The 26,751-nt window shown below is 38.1% G+C and overlaps 1 protein-coding gene across 2 annotated transcripts in view; it reads left to right on the forward strand.

The window, feature by feature from the left end:
- RBL2 (RB transcriptional corepressor like 2) overlaps positions 1-26,751 on the forward strand; it is a 54,264-nt gene that overhangs the window by 19,806 nt on the left and 7,707 nt on the right. The window contains exons 9-23 of one of the 2 annotated variants that reach the window (XM_052655395.1): positions 3,750-3,916; positions 6,304-6,413; positions 7,385-7,488; positions 8,560-8,697; positions 9,947-10,111; positions 10,888-10,999; positions 13,623-13,892; positions 14,083-14,363; positions 14,456-14,632; positions 20,117-20,188; positions 20,851-20,953; positions 21,796-22,001; positions 22,608-22,772; positions 25,271-25,442; positions 25,594-26,726. In XM_052655395.1, the coding sequence (XP_052511355.1) occupies positions 3,750-3,916; positions 6,304-6,413; positions 7,385-7,488; positions 8,560-8,697; positions 9,947-10,111; positions 10,888-10,999; positions 13,623-13,892; positions 14,083-14,363; positions 14,456-14,632; positions 20,117-20,188; positions 20,851-20,953; positions 21,796-22,001; positions 22,608-22,772; positions 25,271-25,441 (2,241 nt within the window). In that variant the 3' untranslated portion in view covers position 25,442; positions 25,594-26,726. Of the gene's footprint in view, positions 1-3,749; positions 3,917-6,303; positions 6,414-7,384; positions 7,489-8,559; positions 8,698-9,946; positions 10,112-10,887; positions 11,000-13,622; positions 13,893-14,082; positions 14,364-14,455; positions 14,633-20,116; positions 20,189-20,850; positions 20,954-21,795; positions 22,002-22,607; positions 22,773-25,270; positions 25,443-25,593; positions 26,727-26,751 lie in introns of those variants that run through there. The other variant, XM_052655394.1, reaches the window with a different exon arrangement.

The raw sequence follows: 26,751 nt of genomic DNA on the forward strand, positions 1-26,751 counted from the left end.
CTGGTTTGCTTTTTTCATTCAGCAAATATTCTCAAGATATTCTATATACTGGGTTGTATCCTAGACACTGGGACTACACCAGTGAACAAAACAGCTATGAATATCCTGTTTAATATTCTGATGTGGGGAGATGGATAAGAGATAACCAAACAAGTAAATACATAGTATATCAGATGATGATAAATGAAGAAAACTAAAATAGAGTAGTAGAACAAAGTATTGAGGAGAAGAGAGAATGGGTGGGCCTTGGGCTCCTGGGTGTAGATAGAGTGGTTGGAAAAGGCGTCTCTAAGGAGGTAGTATTAACGCGGACCTGAAGAAGGTGAGGAAGCAAGTTATGGAAACAGCTGGGGAATGTATTTGAAACCAAGACAGCAGCAAGCACAAAGCCGTGAGGTACAGACATGGTTGGCTTTTCAGAGGAACAGTGAGTGAGAACACCAGTGTGGTAGAAACTGAATGAGTGAGAACTGAAGCGGGGTGGACCAAGGGGACAGGCCAACCGTAGGGGACTGTGAAAGCCATGGGAAGGTGTTCACTTTTGCTCTGCTTGAGAGGAAAGCCGATAGGAAGGTGTTGTAGAGAGCAGTGACTGATGGAATCTGGTTTACATTTTTAAAAGGGCTTGTGAAGAGGTGGGATGGGGCAGGGGTGGGAGTAAGGAATTAAGAGGCTATTGCAGTGATTCTGGTGATAATTCATGGTGTCTTGAATCAGAGAAATGGTTGTATTTGGGCTCTGTTATGGAGACAGCATCCACAGAATGGCTTGGATCTAGGGAGTGCAAGAAAGAAAACAGTGAGGACTCCAGTGGGGTGCATGGTATAAAAGCTAACGTCCTTGCAGATGTCTGGAAGGTCGTCAGTGATCTAGCCCTACTCCCTCTCTGAATTCATCTCTCACCACCTTCTTCCTCACCATTTCCACTCATGTCACATTAACCTCCTTTTTCCCTCTTCAGATATGCCAGGCCTACTTCCAACTCAGAGCAAGCTGTTTCCTTGGCCTATGGTGTGTTTCTTCAAGATACTCATGTGGTTCACTTGTTCACTTCCTCCAGATCTCTAATAACCCGACTACTATACAAAATAACAACCACCAGCATCCTCCCATACCTCAAGACTTCCTTTCCCACTTACTCTGTGATTAGTGTTAGTATTAATCACTGTCTGATGGTTGGTAGGTAGGTAGGAAGAATTGTTTATCTGAAGATGATAAAGACAGAAGGAGGAAGAGGGGAAGGAAGGATAGATGGATTGTTTATTATCTCCTTGCATTACAGTCTAAGCTTCATGAGGTCTGTGACGAGTGTTGTGTTCAGTGCTTGTAGGCATTACATAGTTATTTACTATTGACAGTTACTGAGGGGAGAAAGACCGAGTCTAGGGGGGTGAAAATCAAGAGTCACAGTTATGAGCATGTTCAGTGTGAGATGTCTCTTAGACATTCTGGTAGAGGAGCTGAGTAGGCAGTTGAGAGATATACAAGACTAGGGCTTCCCTGGTGGTCCAGCGGTTAAGAATCCACCTGCCAATGTAGGGGACACAGATTCAGTCCCTGGCCTGGGAAGATTCCACATGCTGTGAACTAAGCAACTAAGCCCATGAGCTGCCACTACTGAGCCAGCATGCCTAGAGCCTGTGCTCGCAACAAGAGAAGCCACCAGAATGAGAAGCCTGAGCATCACAACAAAGAGCAGCCCCCACTTGCTGCAACTAGAGAAAGCCTGCACACAGCAACAGTGACCCAGTGCAGCCAAAAAAAAAAAAAAAGATGAATAAATCCTTATTAAAGAGAGAGATGAAAGACTAGCGTTCACAGCAAACGTAAAGGCCATACATACAAGTAGCCGTGTATGTGCACTCAGTCGTGTCTGACTCTGCAACCCCACGGACTGGAGCTTGCCAGGCTCCTCTGTCCAGGCAAGAAGACTGGAGTGAGTTGCCATGCCCTCCTCCAGGGGATCTTCCCGATCCAAGGGTCAAACCAGCATCTCTTATGTCTCCTGTATTGGGTTCTTTACCTCTAGCGCCACCTGTGAAGCCCATATGAAAGGACTTCACACACACCTATACCTAGAGTCTTTTAAAAGTTATGGAATTAGGAGAGGTTACCTAGTAGTATGAGTTGCTGGGCAATAAAAGAGGTCTAAGGAGTTAAAGACTCTTCTTGATCAGAATGCATAGGAAGTTTTAAGCTAAGAATTTAAACGGGGCTACCAAGAAGCCCCGTGCCGACCTTGAGGACTGTGGGCAGGAAGTTGTTTGTGGTCGTCTTACCTCGTTTCCTTTGTGGAAGCACTGCTGCCTGTAGGCACGGTGGTGAGATGCTGCTGGCTGCTGTCACTTCTCCTTCCAGAAAGGCTCCGGGTCATACACAGGGAAGATGGTGGCTGCAAGGAGAGCTGCTCAGGGACTCCCCTGGGGGCCCAGGGGTTAAGACTCTGTGCTCCCAATGCAGGGGGCCCAGGTCTGACCCCAGCGCTGCAGCTAAAGAACCTGCATATGGCAACAAAGATCCCAAGTGCGGCAACTAAGAACTAACGAAGCCAGAAAAAACAGCTGTTAAGTACTGAGAGAAATCTTCTGAATGTAGTTAATCAACCTAGATCATCTTATTGACCTAAAAAAGTTATAGAATTAATTTCTTTGAAGCAGAGTGGAAGTCTTTCCTCTACTCTTAAGTCACAGAGAAAGCATGTAGATTTATTTCTGTATAGTGCATTTCTGTGTTTTTCTGTATGTCGTGGAACTCGAACAGTTCCGTTGCCAGGTAAAGTTTTTCGTGGGTGTTTTTACAGCTGTCTCTGGAATAAGTACATTTACTACATAGGGAAACATAGTCTGTCTTGAGTATTAAAAAATTCTTAAGCTATCTTAACGTTTCAGAGTTTGTTGGAAATATAGAAAAAGATATTTTATTAGACTGTGTATTCATACTTAAATTCTTTGGCATCAAGTTGTTTTTTTTCATTTTTTTGTTCAAGAATTTCACTTGAACTTATTTCTCTGAAGGTCTGTCTGCTTTAGGGGGGAAGCCTATGATAGAGTCTAGAAACTAAAGGAGGGGCAAGACGACTGCAGAAGGCTCTTCTGCATCAGGCTGTGCTCTGCATCTAGGGAGGCTTGCTTTATCCTCTCTGTGAAGCAAGATTTGATTATTCAGAGGGGCTTTTGTGAAATCATGGATTTCATTTGGGCCAGATTTAATTCTCAGCTTTCCTTTGTAAGTCTTTGAATAATTACAAAAATAACAATAGATGGGAGTTATGAAATTACGTTTGTCAGAGATAGCCTTAATATTTTCATGCTTCTTTTTGCTTTCAAGTTAAGTTTTAAAGGAGGAATAATAGGGAACTATGCCTTATTTTAAACATTAACTTCTTTTTTTAAAATCTGTGCCACATGGTGAGGCTTGTGGGATCTTAGTTCCCAAGCAGGCATTGAACCTCTGCCCTTGGCAGTGAAAGTTCAGAGCCCTAACCACAGGACTGCTGGGGAATTCCCATGAATATTTCTTAAGAGAGAAACTGCTTGGTTGGCTAAAGTATAGACTGTCCTTTAACACAATTTCACATGGATAGTGATGTCTCTTAGTGGTGTTATATTTAAATTCCAAGAAAGTGGTGACATTTGAATCACTAATATTTACCAGTAATGTGAAGATAAAGTCTGATTGGCTTGAATTCCCATTTATGAAGTGACTGACAGTCTCTTTGAACTGAAATACTGTTCCTTTCCCCCCTTTAGTCTAAAGCACTTAGAGTCTCCACACCGCTTACCGGTGTGAGGTACATTAAGGACAGCAGCCCTTGTGTGACTCCAGTTTCTACAGCTACACACAGCCTGAGTCGCCTTCACACCATGCTCACCGGCCTCAGGAATGCACCGAGTGAGAAGCTGGAACAGACCCTCAGGTTAGTCTGAGCTCTTCTTGCCTTCTAAGACTTGGTTGTTGACTGTCTTCCAATGTTTTATTTTAATGCTTTGCCATTTGTGCCTTAATTCACCCATTGATAATTCTATATCAATGTTATGCTCAGTTCTGTTGTTAGTCCTTAGAGGACAGAAAAGGTATGAATAGAAAATGATCCTTTTTTCTCAGTATCTTAGTCCATTTGGGCTGCTATACAGAATATGGTAGACTGAGTATTGGTGGCTTAGAAACAACAGAAGTTAATTTCTAACAGTTCTAAAGGCTGGAAGTCCAGGCTCAAGATGCAAACAGTCAGCGTCTGGTGAGGACTGCTTCCTGGTTCGTAGACAGCTGTGCTTTTGCTGTGTCCTCATGTAGCAGAAGGAAGAAGGGAGCTCGCTTGGGTTTTCTTTATAGGAACTCTAATCCCATTCATGAGGACCGCCCCCCTCATGACCTAATCACCTCCCAAATTCCCCACCTCTGTACATTACCCTTGGGGATTAGATTTCAATACATGACATTGAGGTGGGAGTGGAGCAGCTGCAAACGTTCAGTTCATAGCTCTCAGATTTTTTTAAACATAGTTCAGGAGACAGTAACTAATAACACTAGATACTGTAGAATAAGACACTAACCTATCTATTATCAGTTATTCTACCTTAAGATTTCAAGGAAAGAGGGATCAGTAAAGATGGCCATCTGTCAAAGAACTTCAGAATAAGGACTGAATCTGAGCAAATTTCTGAAGGGTGGGTCACATTTGAAAAGATAGCCAGTTAGATTCACAGCCAGTGTAAAACCACCGTAACTTTTCTAAGTTCTATAAAACACCCTTAGCCTGGAAAGGCAGTCAGCTGCCTTTAATTCCTTTGATCTGTCTGATACTAGTAAGAGTATCAGGGAACTTTAGTGGAAAACACAATAGACTGAATTTCATTACCTGTGCATAATTTTTAGCAAATTTATTTGACAAAATTACTTTCAAGACTGCTTCTATTCCTGAACATTTATGATTTAATGACATAGACCCTATGGAAGACCATTTAATTTCTGGCAGTATAGTATAAGAAAGCCCTGTATAAGCATACAGTAATTTCCCACTCATAGCCACACATACTAAATATCAAGGCTGACCAGTTCTTCCTGTACATTTTTATGAAGTCTACTTTATTCATAAACTGAATTGTGATTGACACCCAATAGGCTTTTTCTGTATGACCTCTTCCTAAGTCATATTGCTCAGATGAATCTTGTTTACCTAGAATTCAGAAGCATTTTATAAATACATTTTGGAAGGCTGTCAACCTCTGTGTCTTCCAGATCTCCTTGCAGTCTCTAACTAGGTGTAACAGCTTCTTTAATCTTAATTACAATTGCTGCTGCTGCTGCTAAGTCGCCTCAGTCGTGTCTGACTCTGTGCGACCCCATAGACGGCAGCCCACCAGGCTCCCTCGTCCCTGGGATTCTCCAGGCAAGAACACTGGAGTGGGTTGCCATTTCCTTCTCCAATGCATGAAAGTGAAAAGTCAAAGTGAAGTCGCTCAGGCGGACATGACTGAGCGACCCCATGGACTGCAGCCCACCAGGCTCCTCCGTCCATGGGATTTTCCAGGCCTGAGTACTGGAATACCATTAGTGGGGTTAAATATTGCCAGTAGATACTAAGTAGAACCAAAGATTCCTGTTGTTGTAACCTCTGTGTGTATTCATAAATAAAATTCTGCTTACATATGATATTCAGTAGCCATTAGTATCAGGACTATAATTGATTTTTTATTTCCTTTGTAATTTTCTAAACTTGCTGCATTTCTACAATGAATATATATGTTTATGATCAAGATAAAAACATAGTTATTACTAAAGCCCACATGGTGATCATTTATATTATGCTTCTGAATTGAACATATAGTGCCTTTCAAGTAAAACTAGAAAAATCAATGAAATAAACTTCATTTTGGAGGAAAAAATGTAGAATGCCAGTAATGATTTATATGACTTTGTTGTAGTATAGATTATATAACCCTTCATTCTGTTTTCTTCCAGGAGTCCTTAATAAGAGTTGTGCTGCTATCCGGGGAAAGAGTTGAGGGCAGTTTTGTTTGTCAACAGTGATTGCAGATATGTAGAGTAGGTGGGGGCCAGTCATGTACATCAAATGGGCGCTGGTCAGAGTTGCTCCATGGAATAAATATTTTTCATTCAAATGGTAATACTAACAGCTTTGATAAGGAAGTATGGGATTGCCTGGATTAATTGGGATGTGTATAGTTTCTGCTCAAAGTATTTGATATTTACAGGTTAAAATTACTCTGAAATTCCAGAGTTGTAAACAGTTTATCACTTTGTGACTTGGCAAGACCCTTAAATAATTTCTCCTTTTTTTAGGTCATGTTCCAGAGATCCAACCCAGGCTATTGCCAACAGATTGAAAGAAATGTATGAGATATATTCTCAGCATTTCCAGTCAGAGGAGGATGGCAGTAATTGTGCTAAAGGTAAGGCTTAATATTACCCATATTGTTCTCATTTCTGAAATTTAACTATTAATATGTGGATTTCTTTCTTGGAAACCGAGTCAGAAATTGACTCTAGTCTGAGGGCCACAATACGGATATCCAACTTTTCTGTCAACCTATTTCTGGGCTACTCGCAGTTCAGCTTAGTTCAGTTCAGTCACTCAGTCGTGTCCGACTCTTTGCGACCCCATGAATCACAGCACGCCAAGCCTCCCTGTCCATCACCATCTCCTGGAGTTCACTCAGACTCACGTCCATCGAGTCAGTGATGCCATCCAGCCATCTCATCCTCTGTTGTCCCCTTCTCCTCCTGCCCCCAATCCCTCCCAGCATCAAAGTCTTTTCCAATGAGTCAACTCTTCGTATGAGGTGGCCAAAGTACTGGAGCTTCAGCTTTAGCATCTCTCAATAAGAGAGAAATTTTAGATTGATAATCTTTATTATGTTGGACTTCTGGCACTTAAAAAAATCTTTAATTTTCATTTGTAGATGTGGATATTACATATAGAACTATAGTGATTCATCATAGTATAAAGAACAAGGACAGAAGATATAGCTGTTACCTGCCCAGGCTTGTTCTTGGAGTTGTTTGATGTCATGAAGTATAAGTACCAAATAGTGCAGTAGCAAGCCAGTTACATACCTCTTGGCGTAGAGCTACTCTATTCGGAATTTAAAAAAAGAAAAAAGTGTGATCTTGATGGAGTGCTATTACAGTTTTTATGTACAAATTTTATTTCCAATTTTAGAAAAATTTCAGTGTTACCATGAAGAAAATGTTAAGGAATCTTAGGGAAGGTTGAAATAGTAGCTCTGGGAAATACACACATATATATGAAGTGTTGGGGTTGGTTTTTAAATTGTATTCTGTGGGTAGGGGATGGGATAGACTCTCATTTTCCACAATACTTATGTTCTTTGCATGTGACTTTTTTTTTTTTTTAATTCAGATATTGCCAGCAAACATTTTCGTTTTGCAGAGATGCTTTACTATAAAGTATTAGAATCTGTTATTGAGCAGGAACAAAAAAGACTGGGAGACATGGATTTATCTGTGAGTAAACAACCAATGTACTGAGCAGTACAATAAAATGTAGTTCCCTTTCAGCCCAACCCAAGAAAACAGCCATTATTGAAAAAATAATATATAACTTTGAGGGAATAAGATTGTCATCTAAGGAAACTTGTGTTCTGAGCCTCTCATCTCCAGTTGCCCACTTAGTGTTTCTCATCGCAGCAGGCTGTGTGTTATCACTTAGAGACTCTGTGGGTAATAAGATGCCTTAGTCAAGGTTAACACATTCAGACTTAGCCTTAACTGAGGTTTTTAAATAACATGGAGTTTTAATTCAAGCCTTGTATAGAATAAATTGAGTATTGACTATATAGGAATTTAATGTAAATATTCAACCACTGATCTTTGACTAAGGTAATTTTTCTAGATTGTGGAAGTAATGCTTGCTTTTAATGACCTCAATAAAGATAATTTAAAATTAAATTAACTTTAAATAACATTTTAATGAAAACTGTAAAATTGACAAATAATGGTTCTGACTCTATAGCTATCTACAGTGCTTTTATTCTGTATAAAAATATGGCTGTGTATACAATGGAATGTTAATGATAAAACAGAATGAAATTCTGCCATTTGCATGTGTGGATGGACCTACAGAATACTAAGTGAAATAATGTCACTTACATATGTAATCTTAAAAATATGCAAAAGAGAAACAGACTCACTGATACAGAAAACAAACTTTTGGTTACCAAAGGGGAGAGGGAAGTAGGAAAGGATAAATTAGGACTATGGGATTAACTGTACTAACTGCTATATCCCTGGAGAAGGAAATAGATAAGCAACAAGGATATTCTGTATAGCATAGTAAATTGTAGCCATTGTCTTATATTAACTTATTTCTAGAGTATAATCTGCAAAAATACTGAATTATTATACTGTACACCTGAAACTAACGTAACATTGTAAATCCACTGAACTTCAATAAAAATAGTATATGGTTGGTGAAATTTAAAAGGCTGTTTTAGAATGGTTTTTCTTTTTTTAATTTTGAGACATACAGAAGAGTATAAAAATGTTCCTAGATATTGAAGCTTTGTTTTTTTATAGGGCATTCTGGAACAAGATGCATTCCACAGATCACTCTTGGCGTGCTGCCTTGAGGTCGTCACTTTTTCTTATAAGCCTCCTGGGAATTTTCCATTTATTACTGAAATATTTGATGTGCCACTTTATCATTTTTACAAGGTATTTTTGAAAATCTGATACTGATGAGGAAATTGTAGAAGAGAGTAACATCTTGTTGTTAGTCATCTAATCCATTTTAATATGGAAGTACATTTCTTCTGTTTTAAATTACATATTTAATAATTTCCACTCTAAATGGGGAGCAGAGAAGAAAAAGGAGAGTCTTAAGAACTATATAAATTCTTTTAATATGTATGACCTATTTTGTATAAAAGTTTCATATGATTCCTCCATTTATCTGATAGTCTTTTAGAATACTTTCTTTTTATAAGGTAAGAAAGTTTATAAAAAGTAGCAAATTATCACTAGCTAATCATGATAGCAACCTTCTTTTTAATTTTATGAAAATTAAATGAAAGTGTCTTTCAGAAAAGAACTTTTCACATGTTATATAGGGGCACACAGTTACAGCACTGATTTGGTTTCCCACTTGATATTGATTTAGTATATAAACTTATCTTAATTCTCATACACTGCTGCTGCTAATTTGCTTCAGTCATGTGCAACTCTGTGCAACCCCACAGACGGCAGCCCACTAGGCTCCTCTGTCCCTGGGATTCTCCAGACAAGAACACTGGAGTGGGTTGCCATTTCCTTCTCCAATGCATGAAAGTGAAAAGTGAAAGTGAAGTCGCTCAGTCGTGCCCGACTCTTAGTGACCCCACGGACTGGAGCCTACCAGGCTCCTCTGTCCCTGGGATTCTCCAGGCAAGAACACTGGAGTGGGTTGCCATTTCCTTCTCCAATGCATGAAAGTGAAAAGTGAAAGTGAAGTCGCTCAGTCGTGCCCGACTCTTAGCGACCCCATGGACTGGAGCCTACCAGGCTCCTCTGTCCATGGAATTTTCCAGGCAAGAGTACTGGAGTGGGGTGCCATTGCCTTCTCATACACTAGTCAAAACTAATTTTTATAGTGGCATAGACTTTTCAGTTTTTAAATATCACATTTTGAGTCATGTATCTTAATCTCAGTAGATAGAGCATGTTTTTTAATTTAAAGATTTTTGAAATGTATTACTGTACAAAAGATTTTAGATGGCTCATACCTGCAATTTAAATAAGGTAATGAAATGAAGAGCAGCTGTTTCAAAATAGTATTCTTTAACCTTAATTTTTCATTAATTGACTTCTGTTTCTATAAATATGTAAAAAATATTGAAATATATTTGCCCATTTTGCTTTTCCACTTGAATAATTTTCTGGTTAAAAGTTATTACTAAACAAACCAAGACATTTTGAAACATTTCAGGTGATAGAAGTATTCATTAGAGCAGAAGATGGCCTTTGTAGAGAGGTGGTAAAACACCTTAATCAGATTGAAGAACAAATCTTGGATCATTTAGCTTGGAAACCAGAATCTCCGCTCTGGGACAGGATTAGAGACAATGAAAACAGAGTTCCCACATGCGAAGAGGTTTGTGAAAAGATCTTAACATCTTTCTGTGACAAAAAGCCTACCAACATCTGTCCTATTCATAATTCTCTTTCACTGACCACAGTTAAACTTAGCATCTTGCTCGTAAGTGTGGGAGGGTAACAGCTGGGTGTAATTCGGTACAGTCACCTCTGTATCTACGAGGAAACAAGAGTCAAATGATTAGTGACTGCCCCAAGGTTTTAGTGACAGAGTAAGAATTCAGTGTTCTCTCTTGATTTCCTAATCAAGTTTCTATACTTTAAAATGGCTGATTGTCTAATTCTCCAATGAGTAATGAAGTTTAATTTGTATTTAGTATCCAGTTATTAGGTTTGAATTTTTTAAACCTGCCAGAATTTTTTTTAAAGATTTACTTATTATTTTTTTTGGCTGTGCTGGGTCTTCATTGCTGCACTTGGGCTTTCTCTGGTTGCTGCAAGTAAGGGCTGCTCTCTAGTTGCAGTGTGCAGGCTTCTCGTTGGGTGACTTCTCTTGTTGCAGAGCACGGGCTCCAGGGTGCACAGGCTTCAGTAATTGCTCGGGGGCAAGTGGGATCTTCCTGGACCAGGGATGGCAGGCAGATTCCTACCCACTGCACCACCAAGAAAGTCCCAGAATTTTTTTTAAACTCAGTATGAAAGTGAAAAAGATAGGTGATTTTATTTAGGTGGAAAAACTGATGAGCCAAGATAATTTCCTTTTGCCTTAGATTATTATTTTTTGGTGTTTTTTTTAAAAAAAAAACTTTTTTGAATAATGGTATTTCTTAATAGGTCATGCCACCTCAGAACCTGGAAAGAGCAGATGAAATTTGTATTGCTGGCTCCCCTCTGACTCCCAGAAGGGTGAGTGAAGTTCGTGCTGATACTGGAGGACTCGGAAGAAGTAAGTTTAAAATACTAGGGGAAGTATTTTGGGGATTTAAATTCCATCCAAAACTACAAGTGAAGTTATTAGGATATATATAGAAGAAAATAACCCATGCATTATAGTGTCACGTGGATCAGTTAAAGAGCACAGGAAAATGTATGATAAGTATCTTTTAAAATAGATAGAATGCTATATATTACTGTGATTCCTATTTTTTAAGTATATTTTTTCCTATAAACACACAAAAGGGCTGAAATGGAAAAACCAAACCATAAATGATTAGTGTCGGGTAATAGAATTCCAGGTGATCTCTATAAAATTTTTAAGATGAATATCTATCACTTTTAAATTCAGAAGAAACAGGAAAAGGTTTCTTAAAGATGGAGTCTATGATGTAATTAGATATAGACGAGCCAGTGAGTTGAGAGGACTGAATGGCCTGAGTGTGTTCAGGTTTTTCAATTTTTGACCATGCCTTGCTGCTTGTGGGATTGTAGTTCCCTGACCAAGGACTGAACCAAGGATTGGTGAAATCTCCAAGTCCCAACCACAGATCACAGGGAATTCCCGGGCATGTTTAGCTTTGACTCTTGTCAGTTGAGCAATGCCACCTAACCCTGGTTAACATAACAGCATTACTGGCCCTGAGGTGCAGCAAAGGGAAGTTTTGCTATTCACCTGGTTACAGTTTAGACAGCTCTTTATAACAGTTGCCAAGTGCAACACATACTTCAGATAAAACTACTTTTTTAAAAGCAATTCTATAAATCCAGAGAGTTCTAAATCCTTAGATGCCATTAGAAGGATATTATTTCTAGATTAACTTTTTAATGTAATTGATAAGCACTGGCTATAGAAGATCAGTTTTAAAATCAGAAATCTCTCTATGTCAGTGCATTGTCAATGGATATGAATGATCTGTATGAAAATTTCCTCATTTTTGAAAGAGGAGGCATTATGGCTTAACTTTTTCTGCTTGTTATCCACTTTAAACTTCATTTTTTGTACTTTTCCATATTCATGAGGTCTTTCAATATTTTACAAGATAATGATCATAATTTGAAACACTAAAAAAACTGTATTGAACTATAGTTGATTTATAATATTGTGTTAATTTCTGCTATCTAGCAAAGTGACTCAGTTATACACATATATTTTTTTTTCATATTCTTTTCTATTATAGTTTAGCACAGGATATTGAATATAGTTCCCTGTGCTATACAATAGAACTTTTTTTGTTTATCCAGAGATAATGATCATAATTAATGTATTCTTCTTAAATCTGCAGCTTTGTTCCAAATGTAAATCTAGTAAATTTGTTTGCTTTTGTATCATCAAGAAATTGAAATGTTTAAGCCACAGTCTGTCAGAAATACTATCAATCCTTTTCTGACCCCCCACATATATTTTAATACTTAAAACCCACTCATGTGCAGTTTTTACAGCTAGACATGGAAAAGAGAAAGGGATGATTCTCAAAAATTCAGATTGCTGTGGATTCAAACTTAACAACAGATGAAGCTACTCTGGTTAACAGAGTTTCTGTTTGGGATGTTGAAAAAGTTTTGGGGAAAGATGGTGGTGGTGGTAGTGGTGGTCTGCACAGTAAGTGAAAGTCACTTAGTCATGTCCAACTCTTTGCGACCCCATAGACTATACAGTCCATGTGATTCTCCAGGTCAGAATACTAGAGTGGGCAGCTGTTCCCTTCTCCAGGGGATCTTCCCAACCCAGGGATCAAACCGAGGTCTCTTGCATTGCAGACAGATTTTCTACCAGCTCAGCCACTAGGGAAGTCCAAGAATCCTGGAGTTGGTAGCCTATCCCTTCTCCAGTGAATCTTCCCAACCCAGGAATTGCACGGGGGTCTCCTGCATTGCAGTCAGGTTCTTTACAAGCTGAGCTATCAGCAAAACCCTCTGTGAATGTGATACCACTAGATTGTATACTTAATGCCAAATTATATGTATTTTATCACAACTTAAAAAAAAACAGTGATGTAATATACCCCAAACCATTGAATTGTACAATCTAAGTGGGTGAAATATATGTGAATCGTATCTCAGTAAGGTTGTTTAAATAGTAAACTCAGCTTAATTGAATCTAAAACATGTACGTCCATTTTTACTGAATAACATTATTATATTTTAGTAACTTTCTATGTGTAAAAAATGACAATGATGAAAATGCATAAAATGGAGAGTAAATGCCCCAAATATTACCACAGTAATTTCAAGTCTATCAAGTCTTCATATCAAGTAGTAGCTTTACAGTGAAATCGTGTTATCTGAGTGTTAGGTAGAAACTGAATACGGTAGAAAAATAGTTATTCAAAATGCCCCTAAATCAAGACCTCATGGTAGTGGAGGGAAAAGTCTAGTTTGATTTAACAGAAGATATAGTGAAAAAAGCAACAGTGTGAGACAAATAGAGAAAAATCCTTCCTTTAAATTTTGCTCTTAATAGTACTCAGTTGAATTTTCATCCATTGAATTTAGCTATGATGTGATTCCTGTAATTTTTGTTTTTCAGTTATAATGTATTTCAAACACTTAGTTATGAGCATAATATCTTAGATGGAAGTCAGATCTGTCTCCTTGAGTTAAATGGTTCGATCTCTTCTTTTTTCTGACCCTAGGCATATCATCTGCAACCACACTGTATGATAGGTACAGCTCCCCAACAGCCAGTTCTACCAGAAGGCGACTGTTTGTGGAGAATGACAGCCCCACGGATGGAGGGACCCCTGGACGCATTCCCCCGCAGCCTCTAGTCAATACTGTCCCCATGCAGAATGTATCTGGGGAGGCTGTATCTGTCACACCAGTTCCTGGACAGACCTTGGTCACCATGGCAACAGCCACCGTCACAGCCAACAATGGACAAACAGTGACCATTCCTGTACAAGGTAAGGAAGGCAGAATTGGATATTGAGTTCCTTCTCTGGCATTTATTACTTGAGATTTGGCTGGAATGATGATACGAGACAAGCGCAGACTAGGAAAGGGGTTGGGAGGGGAAAAATGGGAAACCTCTGCCCAGAGAATCTGGTATTATCAACATTTTCTTTGTGCTTTTTTTTTTGAAACAAACTTTAGGTATTGCCAATGAGAATGGAGGAATAACGTTCTTCCCAGTCCAAGTCAATGTTGGGGGGCAAGCGCAAGCTGTGACCGGCTCCATCCAGCCCCTCAGTGCTCAGGCCCTGGCTGGAAGCTTAAGCTCGCAACAGGTGACAGGAACAACCTTGCAAGTCCCTGGTCAGGTGGCCATTCAACAGATTTCCCCTGGTGGACCACAGCCGAAACAAGGCCTGCCTTTAACCAGCAGCAGTGTCAGACCCAGGAAGACCAGCTCTTTATCGCTTTTCTTTAGGAAGGTAATTTTTCACATGCCTTCACCAGGTCTACAACTCGGGAAATACAAGGGTTAGATAAAGTTTGAGATATAACATTTTTGTTTATCTACTAGGTTTATCACTTAGCAGGTGTCCGCCTTCGGGATCTTTGTGCTAAATTGGATATTTCAGATGAACTGAGGAAAAAAATCTGGACCTGCTTTGAATTCTCCATAATTCAGTGTCCTGAACTTATGATGGACAGACATCTGGACCAGTTGTTAATGTGTGCCATTTATGTGATGGCAAAGGTGAGTACCATCAGGAATATAAAAGGAAAAAGATGCTACTTGCTTACTTTTAGAACACTTTTAACAGCTTTACTAAGGTAAAATTCACATACTGAATAATTCACCCATTTAAAATATACAGCGCAGTGGATTTTAGTATATTCATAGATATGTGTGACAAGTACCACAGTCAATTTTAGAATATGATATTCCATTGTATGAATATATGATATTTTGTTTATCCATTCATCAGTTGATGGACATTTAGATTATTTTTACTTCAGGGCTATTATAAATAATGCTGCTAATGAACATGTGTATACAAGTTTCTGCAGGGACATTTTTTCATTTCTCTTCTGTATATACCTTGGAGCATATTGCTGGGTCATGTGGTAAACTCCATTTTTAACTGCTTGAGGAACTGCCAGACTGTTTTCCGAAGTCACTGCACCATTTTATAGTTCCACAGATAGTATATGAAGGTCCTTATTTCTCCACATTCTCATTAACACTCATTATCTTTGTTTTTAAAAATAATTTATTAAGGTGAAACTCACATAACATTATGCATTTTAAAACAAATGGTCCAAGTTTTAAATTCGGTAACTTTTTTCTTCAAGGTTTGGCTAGTCTAAATTGCTTGACATTCTTGATGAATTTTAGAATCAACTTGTCTATTCTTCTTGTTATAAAGAAGTCAGGTGGGGTTCAGATAGAGATTATGTTGAATCTGTAGATTAGTAAAGGAGTATTGTTATCTTAACCATATTTTACCTTCTGATTAGTGGACATTTCAGGCCTATGCTTTTCTTTGTGGGTAGTTTATTGCTGAATGATTCTTTTTTCCCTGGTTATGAGTCTATTCAGATTGTCTATTCCTTCTAGAATCGGTTTTGGTAGTGTGTATCTTTTCTAAGGAATTTGTTTTCTCCAGGCTTTCTAATTTGTTGGCACCATTGTTTATAATATTCCTTTTAGTCCTTTTTATTCTTTGTCAGTAGTAATTTGACACTCTTCTTTAAAAATTTTGGTCAGTCTAGCTGAAAATTTTGTTGGTTTTGTCAAAGAACCACTTTCTGGCTTATTATTATATGCTCTAATATTTATTATTCCCTTCTTTCTGCCTGCTTTTGTTCTTTTTTTTTCTCAAGCTTCCTTGAGGCTTATTTTTGTTCTTTTTGTTTTCCTGGCTCTGCCACACGGCCTGTGGGATCTTAGTTCTCTGATCAGGGATTGAACCGAGGCATTTGGCAGTGAAAGTGCCAAGTACCAATCACTGAACTACCAGGGATTCCCTAGGCTGTGTTTGCTTTTTTTTTTAGTGTCTTAAGATGGATGGATAGGTAATTTAATCTTTCTTTTTTCTTACTATGGGCATTAAGAGCTATAGATTTCCCTCTAAGCACTGCTTTAGCTGTATCTCATAAATTAGGGTATGTTCTGTCTTTATTTCACTCATCTCAAAGCATTCTCTAATGTCTTTTGACTTACTGGTTATCTAGGTATGTTGTTTAATTTCCATGTATTTGTGAGTTTCTCAAATTTGTTAATTTCTAGTTTCAATCCACTGTGGTTCCAAAATACACTTTGTATTAGTTACTTTAATCCTTTTAAATTTATCGAAGTTTTGTAGCCTAGCTTGTGGTCTATCCTGGACAATGCTCAGAGTGCACTTGGGAAGAATATATATTCTGTTGTTGGGTGTTACATCTATAGATGTAAGGTTTTTTAGTGTTTTTTTTTTTTTCTTAATAAAGGCTATTTCTTTGTTGATCTTCTGTCTAGTTGATCAATCCATTATTGCCAGTGGGATATTGAACTCTGAATATTATTGAATTGTCTATTTCCCTATTAATTTGTCAGTTTTTACTTCATGTATTTTAGTGCTCTGTTATTAGGTATCTGTATATTTTTAATTGTTAGATCTTTCTAATGGATTGACCCCTCATAATCATGAAATGTCCCTCTTTATCTCGAGTAACTTTTTTGTTTTAAAGTCCATTTTATGGTGTGATCTTTGTATAGCCACTCAGCTTTCTTGAGTTGCTGCTGGATGATATGTCTTCTTTCCATCCGTTTCTTTTAAATCTGTTTGCTTTAACCTAAAGTGCTTTTTGTATATGGAGTATATAGTTGGATCTCTTTTTTTAATCTAATGTGACAATTTCTCCCTTTGACTGTGTTAATACATTCACATTTAACATTGTTGTAACTGGATTTATGTCTGACATTCTCCTTTTTGTGTTTTTTGCCTCATGTCTTTTAGATCCTCTCCTTGACTGCTTCCATTTTCATGGGCATGCAGTAAATACTTTCTAATATGGCATTTTAATTTCAGTATTGAGTTTTACACTTTTTTTACTAGTGGTTTCTTTAGGGTTTTCTATATTTTTATTTTTGCTCTGCCTTTTTTTTGGTCCCATCTTTATTGAGATATAACATCACATTTCTTCACGTATATATTTTGTTTTATACAATTAAAAAAATCAGTTAAGAAGAAATACACATTCTGTATTCTTTCTAGTTACATAATTATTTTTACATTGCTCTTTGTTTTTTCATGTGTAGCTGAATTACTGTGTGAGGTCACTTACTTTTAGTTTGAAGAACTTGCTTTAGTATTTTCATGTAAGATGGTTCTGCTGGCAGCAAGTTTTCTGTCTTTATGTTTAGCTGAGACTGTATTCATTTCACTTTCATTTACAAAAGATAATTTTGTTACATACTGGATTCTTAGATTTTACTCTGTACACTGTTTCATAGCTTCCATAGTTTCTAATGAGAAGTTATCTGTTACTTTATTAGAGTTTCCTAGTAAGCAAAAGGTTGCTTTTCTCTTGATGCTTTCAAGAGTCTCCCCTTCTTTGGCTTTCAAATCTTTTACTAAGTGTCTGGGTTTCTTTGCATTTGTCCTACTTGGAATTTGTTAAAATTTGTGGATATATTTCAGACTTAAATTGAAGAAGGTAGGAAAAACCACTAGAACATTCAGGGTATGACCTAAATCAAATCCTTTACCAGAGATACGGTGGAAGTGAGAAATAGATTCAAGGAATTAGATATGATAGACAGTGCCTGATGAAATATGGATGGAGGTTTGTGACATTGTACAGGAGACAGGGATGAAGACCATCCTCAAGAAAAAGAAATGCAAAAAGGCAAAATAGCTGTCTGAGGAGGCCTTACAAATAGCTGTGAAAAGAAGAGAAGCAAAAAGCAAAGGAGAAAAGGAAAGATATACCCATTTGAATGCAGAGTTCCAAAGAATAGCAAGGAAAGATAAGAAAGCCTTATCAATGATCAGAGCAAAGAAATAGAGGAAAACAATAGAATGGAAAAGACTAGAGATCTCTTCAAGAAAATTAGAGATACCAAGGGAACATTTCATGCAAAGATGGGCTCAATAAAGGACAGAAATGGTATGGACCTAACAGAAGCAGAAGATATTAAGAAGAGGTGGCACGAATACACAGAACTGTACAAGAAAGATCTTGGTATGATCACTCACCTAGAGCCAGAAATTCTGGAATGCGAAGTCAAGTGGGCCTTAGGAAGCATCACTACGAACAAAGCTAGTGGAAGTGATGGAATTCCAGTAGAGCTATTTCAAATCCTAAAAGATGATGTTGTGAAAGTGCTGCACTCAATATGCCAGCAAATTTGGGAAACTCAGCAGTGGCCACAGGACTGGAAAAGGTCAGTTTTCATTCCAATCCCAAAGAAAGGCAAGGCCAAAGAATGCTCAAACTACCACACAATTGCACTCATCTCACACGCTAGCAAAGTAATGGTCAAAAGTCTCCAAGCCAGACTTCAACAGTATGTGAACCATGAACTTCCAGATGTTCAAGCTGGTTTTAGTAAAGGCTGAGGAACCAGAGATCAAATTGCCAACATGTTTGATCATCAAAAAAGCAAGAGAGTTCCAGAAAAACATTTATTTCTGCTTTATTGACTATGCCAAAGCCTTTGACTGTGTGGATCACCACAAACTGTGGAAAATTCTGAAAGAGATGGGAATACCAGACCACCTGACCTGCCTCCTGAGAAATCTGTATGCAGGTCAGGAAGAAACAGAACTGGACATGGAACAGCAGACTGGTTCCAAATAGGGAAAGGAGTACGTCAAGGCTGTATATGGTCACCCTGCTTATTTAACTTATATGCAGAGTACATCATGAGAAACGCTGGGCTGGATGATGCACAAGCTGAATCAAGATTGCTGGGAGAAATATCAATAACCTGATATGCAGATGACACCACCCTTCTGGCAGAAAGTAAAGAACTAAAAAGCCTCTTGATGAAAGTGAAAGAGGAGAGTGAAAAAGTTGGCTTAAAGCTCAACCTTCAGAAAACTAAGATCATGGCAACTGGTCCCAGCACTTCATGGCAAATGGATGGGGAAACAGTGGAAACAGTGGCAGACTTTGTTTTTTGGGGCTCCAAAATCACTGCAGATAGTGACTGCAGCCATGAAATTAAAAGGTGCTTACTCCTTGGAAGTAAAGTTATGACTAACCTAGACAGCGTATTAAAAAGCCGAGACATTACTTTGCCAACAAAGGTCTGTCTGGTCAAGGCTATGGTTTTTCCAGTAGTCATGTATGGAGAGTTGGACTATAAAGAAAGCTGAGCGCCAAAGAATTGATGCGTTTGAACTGTGGTGTTGGAGGAGACTCTTGAGAGTCCCTTGGACTACAAGATCCAACCAGTCCATCCTAAAGGAGATCAGTCCTGAATATTCAATGGAAGGACTGATGCTGAAGCTGATACTCACAAAACTTTGGCCACCTGATGTGAAGAACTGACTCATTTGAAAAGACCCTGATGCTGGAAAAGATTGAAGGTGGGAGAAGGGGACGACAGAAGATGAGATGGTTGGATGGCATCACTGACTCAATGGACATGAGTTTGAATAAACTCCAGAAGTTGGTGATGGACAGGGAGGCCTGGCGAGCTGCAGTCCATGGGGTCACAAAGAGTCAGACACGACTGAGCAACTGAACTGAGACTAATGTTTTTTAAATAAATTTGGAAGGTTTCAGCCTTTGAACATTTCTTCCTGCTTCACTCCTTCTGGTACTCCCATTATGTGACCTTGATGAGCTTAATGGTATGCCCCATTTCTCTGAAGCACTTTTAATTTTTCTTCATTCTATCCTCTGTTCTGTGAATGATTCCATCTCAGGTTTATTAAACTTTTCCTTTGCCAGTTCAAATCTAGTTTTTCATTTGTCTAATGAATTTTCTGTCACTATGGTTTATTCTAGGTCTTGATTCAGATACCACATATTCCCTCTGTTGTTACTGAATTAGTAGATTTACTTGAATATATAGTTCTTCATTTGTTGTATGCTTTTTAGAGACATTTCCAGAGACTTTAAATGGTTGTTTTTTAATGCGATTTTCACCAGTGTCACTGGGGAGCACGTTCAGGAATCATCTCATACTATATTAGGCTAGAAGTCAAATTCACTCTCAGTGTGTACCCTTATTCTTTGCCAGGTCACAAAAGAAGACAAGTCCTTCCAGAATATTATGCGTTGCTATAGGACTCAGCCACAGGCCCGGAGCCAGGTAACTACATTTTCCCTCAGGGCTGAAAATAAAGATGAAAGTCTTTTTGATGCATATAAAAAAATTAACTACAAGAGGCTACAAGTGATTCTGTAGCCTCTTCTCCAGGATAAAAAATAGGATTCTATCTTAATCTTATTTAATTATTGACAGCCACACATCTTGATTAGTTTAAGTTCTCTTTTCCCCCAAAGTTAATGATGTAAAATATTTGATTCCTTTTTAATTCAGATAATTACAAGATAGATGTAAATTAGGAAGCTGCTGTTTGGATTCTATGTCACTTTGAATTCAGTCTGGTTTAGGACACACAGTGCTACACATTTAACCAAAATAGCATTAAGTGAAATTTTAAAACCCATTTTACCTTTAATGCTATATAGTTGCCTCGAAGAAATAGGTCGGTAAGATCTTTGTATCTGACTTAGAATGACTTGATTTTATAATTAGGTATTATTGCTGCTCTATAGTATTGTAGGCAGCACTTGGAAGTTGAAGCCTGACAGGCCCTGATACATAACCTTGGCTGCATTTACAAACCTCCCCTGAGTAGGACAGCTATTACTGTAGGGAACTGTGAGGATTAAATGCCATGAAAGTTGTATAGTCTAGGATGTGCTCAGTAGATATTGTTCTGTTGCCTTCTCCTGCTCTGTTTAAAGGTGTATAGAAGTGTTTTGATAAAAGGGAAAAGGAGAAGAAATTCTGGCAGCAGTGACAGCAGAAGCCATCAGAATTCTCCGACAGAACTAAACAAGGACAGAAGTAAGTGGGATCTTTACGAATGTATACAACTAAATTAGGAGCTCCTCTTTTTTTTAGGTCTAGGACTAAAGAATTACTAAAATTACTGTTGTAGAAACTGTGAAAAGTTTATTGGGAAAAGATTTGTTGGAACAATAAACAATTCTAAATTTAGTAGCAAAGTTGTCCTTTATTCCATGGTTTTGAGACACATTGTGCATAAACATTTTTCTTTAGGGGTACTAGAAAAGGTTAGGGAGGACAGGCATTTGTTAACCTGAGTTCCAGAAAAATGTGGCATGTCAACAGAAACCATGCTATGGAAATACCATACTTAATTGCTGGTTTATACCACTTAATGCAGGGCTCGGTCCTAGAAAACTGGTGTCAATTAATGAATACTTGCTACAATTAATGAATACTTGGTGTCAATTAATCAAGCCCTTGCTACATTAATAGCATGATAGTAGTTAGTGGGGCTTCCCAGGTAGCTGAGTGGTAAAGAATCCACCTGCCAATGAAGGAAAGCAGGAGATGTCGGTTCGACCCTTGGGGTGAGAAGACCCCCCTGGAGCATGGCAACCTGCTCAAGTATTCTTGCTGGGATAAACCATGAACAGAGGAGCCTGGTGGGCTACATCCAGTGGATTCGCAAAGAGTGGGACACAACTGAACATGCACACACACAGAGTTAGTACTAAATACCTTGTCTGTGCTTTGCTCCTCGGTGTAGAGGGCCCATTTGCTACCGTTTAACAAGGAGAACGGGTAGCTTTTCACCCTCCTCTTCCTGAAGTTTCTTTTTAAAAGCAAACTGCACCAGCAGTCTCCCTGTTTAACACCTTCTGTTCTACCTGGTACAGCCAGCAGAGACTCCAGTCCTGTCATGAGGTCCAACAGCACCTTGCCAGTCCCACAGCCGAGCAGCGCCCCTCCTACCCCGACTCGCCTCACGGGGGCCAACAGTGATGTAGAGGAGGAAGAGAGGGGAGACCTCATCCAGTTCTACAACAACATCTATATCAAACAGATTAAAACGTTTGCCATGAAGTACTCACAGGCAAATGCAGTAAGTCTGAGGAGGATTATTTCATACTTTTTTTTAACTTGTGAGGAATGAGAAATCACGTTTTTGAGCTAATTCTGTGTAAACTAGTTTGACAAATAATTATTTTGTTAAGTAAAATAAAACTGAGAAAGTCTTTAACAGAAATAATTTGCTTAATGAACATAACTTCTACTGTTGTGAAGTGTTAAACATGAATAAGATTGGACTCCCTGCAAAGTAGTCATATGAGACAGACTGCATAAGTTGAAATTACCCCAAACTTGCCAGCTCTGGTGACCTTGCAAATTATTTAACTTTCTCTGTGCCTATTGTTTCCTTTATATAAAATGGAAATAGAAATAGTCCTTTGCTTATAGTGTTGTTGTGAGGATTAAATGACCTAATATATTAAAAATGGTTAAAACAGTGGCACAAAGCAAGCACTTAACCGATTCCTAACGTATGGTTTTCTTTAGATTTAATTTTTGCCCCGAATACGTCACTATCTACCATTCATAAAGCACTTAGTTTGTTATACCTCTTCACTGATTCAGCAAGAATGACCATTTTCCCAAAAAAGTAACTGGTTAGGAATTTCGTTTACCTTAGAATTTTTTTTTTAAACAGATGGATGCTCCTCCACTCTCTCCCTATCCATTTGTAAGAACAGGCTCTCCTCGCCGAATACAGTTGTCTCAGAACCATCCCGTCTACATTTCCCCGCATAAAAATGAAGGGATGCTTTCTCCTCGAGAAAAGATTTTCTACTACTTCAGCAACAGTCCTTCAAAGGTGAGCCTAATGTAGAGCTTGGGCTTTACCAGCCCCACACTCGGGATTCTAAGGGTTGTTGGGAAACCTTCAGCACGCACACAAGTGATGGGATCCACGAAGGAAGAGCAACCAGTGGTCCCAGAGCAGCAGGAAACAAGGCTTTGGGGGAGAACTTTCAAGTTGGAAACAGGGAAAGGGGTTTGGATTTTCATTCCTTTTTTCCTATTTGCGCATCTGAACATTCTGCTATAAATCTGGAATTATATTTTTTTGTCCCATTTGTAAAACTTTAAAATTCCAAATTTCTGTTAGGGAAAGAAAATCCAGATCCCTTGACGGATTACTCAGTGCCTGTCTCTGGGACAGGAACTGTCTCTGTCCTTTGAATTCTTAGTCTAAGGGGAGAAACGGGCATTTTATAACAATACGCACAGTAGCACCGATTTAAGTGGTAGCATCTGCCTCAGTCTGCAGTGGGTAGGGAAGCTTGAGTCAAGCCTTAACAGATGAAAAATTAGGAGGTTGCTGAGGTGTGGAAGGAAGGGCATCCAGGATAAAGTGGACAAGAAAGGGAAACAAGTCCTTGAGGCAGTAAGGCTAGAGCTCTGGGAATCATATGTTACTTACTCTTAAGGAGGCAGCTAGATCTTAAAGGTCCTTAAGTGATACCTATAAAGACTGTTCAGAAAACACACATAGATAACAAATGGCACAGGAAAAACACATGCAGATTCCTAAAAAACACAATGTCAGTACCATGGAGAGATTGATGACAGATGGCGGGGAGAGCATTGCTCTGTTTCCCTATTAGTAGATTTTCATCCCATACCAAATTAGGTTCCAAACGGATTAAAAAGTTACACAGAAAAAATAAATTGGAATAGGACTATTCAATTCAAAAGAAGGCCAAAAAAGGAAGAAGACAGCAAACAAAGAGCAAGTAAATATAAATGGTCTAAATACCCCCGTTAAAACTCAGGAATTGTTAACACTGGATTAAACTATGATGCAGATTACCACAGAATACTATGTAGCAGTTAGATATGTGATCCGTATATACTGATATGAGAAGGTGTACGACATAATGTGGACTGAACAGTACATAATATACCATTTTAATTTTTTTGAAACCCCACTTAATGAACGTTATTATATTTCTAATGCGTGCCTTCCTAGACAAAAGAGCAGAAAGCTACACAGCCTGATCTGTTCAGTGAATGAATGGTAACAGTAAGTGTCCTTAGGAATTGGGTGAGGACAAGGTGGTATATTCTGTATGAATCGGGGGGGGAATAAGTATTCATTTTTAAACTGTCATGGACCTACTATATAAATTATGGTGTATAAAATACTGTATTGTATATAAATTATATGTATTAATGTGTTATTAATCTATATTGTTATGTATATAGTAAGGCACACGATTAATACTTGCACGATACAAAATATGTTGTATATACATGTATACAAATACCACTTATACAATTAGTGTATAGTTAACAATGTAAGAACATTCCAGTAAGTGGGAGACTAGAGATAGAAAGCGCAGAGCAGACTTTTCGGGAGGCAAGAGAGTAGAGGAGAAAGAGGAAAACTTGCTTAAAATGGTTAAAATTTGGGAAAGATGCATATACTGATTATAGAAAACCGTGGTGGTTTTAAGCCTCAGAAAAGCCTTTATTATTTAAGAATAAGAAATAAATATCTAGGATTTGCTTTAAAACATCTGAGAGATAAGTGAATGAAGGTATGGATCAAATAAGACTGGCCAACATTGCTGAAGTAGGGTGATGGTCAGGTGAAGGTTCACTATATATCCTTTTCCATTCCCATGTTTGAAATGTCCTAAAACAAATGCATTTAAAATCTGCTCAGTATGCTTTCTACTAGGAAGCATGGACAATGAAATCAGTGGCATGTGAAAAAAAAATTTATCCGAAAATAATGTAACAGCCGACCTCTGGGACTCTGGGGAAACTCAGTGCTGAAGGCACCTGTACATAGAACCAGTCTTTCTAGCCCCCTGCCAATATTCTTCTCACTCCAGGTTCCTCGTGTGAACCAAAGAATGCAGAAAATAATTTGCCTTTCCTCAGAGGAAGATGTATAATGCATTTTAGAATTTAGACTTCTCCTATGAAACTTCATGGCTGCTAAAAAAATGAGTAACACTAGACTGGGGGAAAAGGGGACATAATACTATATAAAGTCATGTTACTTTTTTAAAAAAGGAAAATGGAAATGTATGAAGTTGATTAAAGATGGCATAGCAATGTGATGCTATGTAACTTGTTAAAAAATAGAAATACTCTGCCTCTATCCCAGTCAGTCATCATCTCAGCTAGCTGAGAAGTGAAACCAGAAGGGTGTAAAATTTGCTAGTTCTTTCCCTTATAAAGATGTTCAAACTCTTCAAAGTAAACTACTTAACTCATTTGAGGTTCTTTGATGTTACACTGAACTGTGTGTATTAGAATTTTAACGCTTTTTATATCTATTTTTACCTCCGCCACCAGAGACTGAGAGAAATTAACAGTATGATACGGACAGGAGAAACTCCAACCAAAAAGAGAGGGATCCTTTTGGAAGATGGAAGTGAATCACCTGCAAAAAGAATCTGCCCAGAAAATCATTCTGCCTTATTACGTCGTCTCCAAGATGTAGCTAATGACCGAGGTTCCCACTGAGGTTAGTCCGTTGTATTGAAACTGTCTTTTCACAAACTCTGTTTAGCAGCAGCATTTCATGTATGCTAGATTATGGGGCTCTTTTCCTGAATCCTTCCAGTATCCTTAGGATATTTTTACTTACCCCAACTGCCTTTTTTCCTACCTTGCAGTGCTTGCCATCAAGGCTGCCTAGAATCCAACACAGTTGGATTTTTTTAACTCTTTGGTAAAGCTATTCCAAGTATTACAAGTACTGCAGAGAATGAAGCGTACTCGTGTGTAGAAGAGGTCTCTGTTAACGTGTTCCAGCAGAGGAACCATATTTCAGTTCATTCCTGTTTTGTGGTCAGCCCTGGCCCTCATGAAAAGCGAAACTTGGCATTTCATCCTGAAACACTTGGTAGGAGTGTGAGATTTCTGCATTCCTAAAAGGTAACAAATTGGGAAAGCGCCCAGATTTGGAGGTCCCAGGTAACCAGTCCAAGTCTCCCGTCTCCTTTGTGTAATTCTTCCCTACCCCAGTAGGTGTGGTGCAGTGTGACAAGTCTTTGATTAGTGTGCAATGTGTGAGTGAACTTGTATAAGAAGTGGCACTTTAGGGCTGTAAAAAGCATGATTTTGTAACCAAGATTTTGCTGTATATTTGCGATGGCACTTTCTACAATGTGAACTTTATTAAGTACAAAACTTCTAGGCTTAATATCTTCTTTGATGCTTTTGTACTTTTTTAAAATTGTTAAAGCCCCAGTAGCTACCTTTTGGGCAAGTGTTTTAAATTCTCCATTTTTGTTGATAGGGATCAGCTGGCTAAGTAAAGATTTTAAATCAAGTTGAATTAAGGGGATTATTATGAAAAATTATGACCTCTTCCTTTAGGAGGTAGTTATCCAAAAAGACATGTCTTTATTAAGGTGGTATTTTTAAATATCTTTGGGTGTGTTCCTGGAAGTTTAAAAAAATAGATTGGAGAATTTTAGGTTTTTATTAGTACACAGTACCATTTATACAGATTAGAAAATGTTAATTTAACAGCTACTGAATTATCTATATATACCTTTATTAATCACTATTGTTCCAGCAGTTTTAAAGTTGAATGAATAATCTTATTAGGGAGAAAGTTCAATTGTAAATTGAATCAGTATAAACAGAGTTACTAGGTAACTTCATATTGCTCTGAAAGAAATATGGAACTTACACTGTTCAGTTAGAATAGTGTTCTGCAAAAATATTTATAAAACCTCTCAAGATACTGCTACTGTAATTTTATATGAAAATAAGTGTATTTTTCAATAAAGCATTTATAAATTAATCTTTGTTTAGTTATACTG

This window comes from Budorcas taxicolor, chromosome 18 (genome assembly GCF_023091745.1).
Source record: "Budorcas taxicolor isolate Tak-1 chromosome 18, Takin1.1, whole genome shotgun sequence".
Classification (NCBI taxonomy): Eukaryota; Metazoa; Chordata; class Mammalia; order Artiodactyla; family Bovidae; genus Budorcas; species Budorcas taxicolor.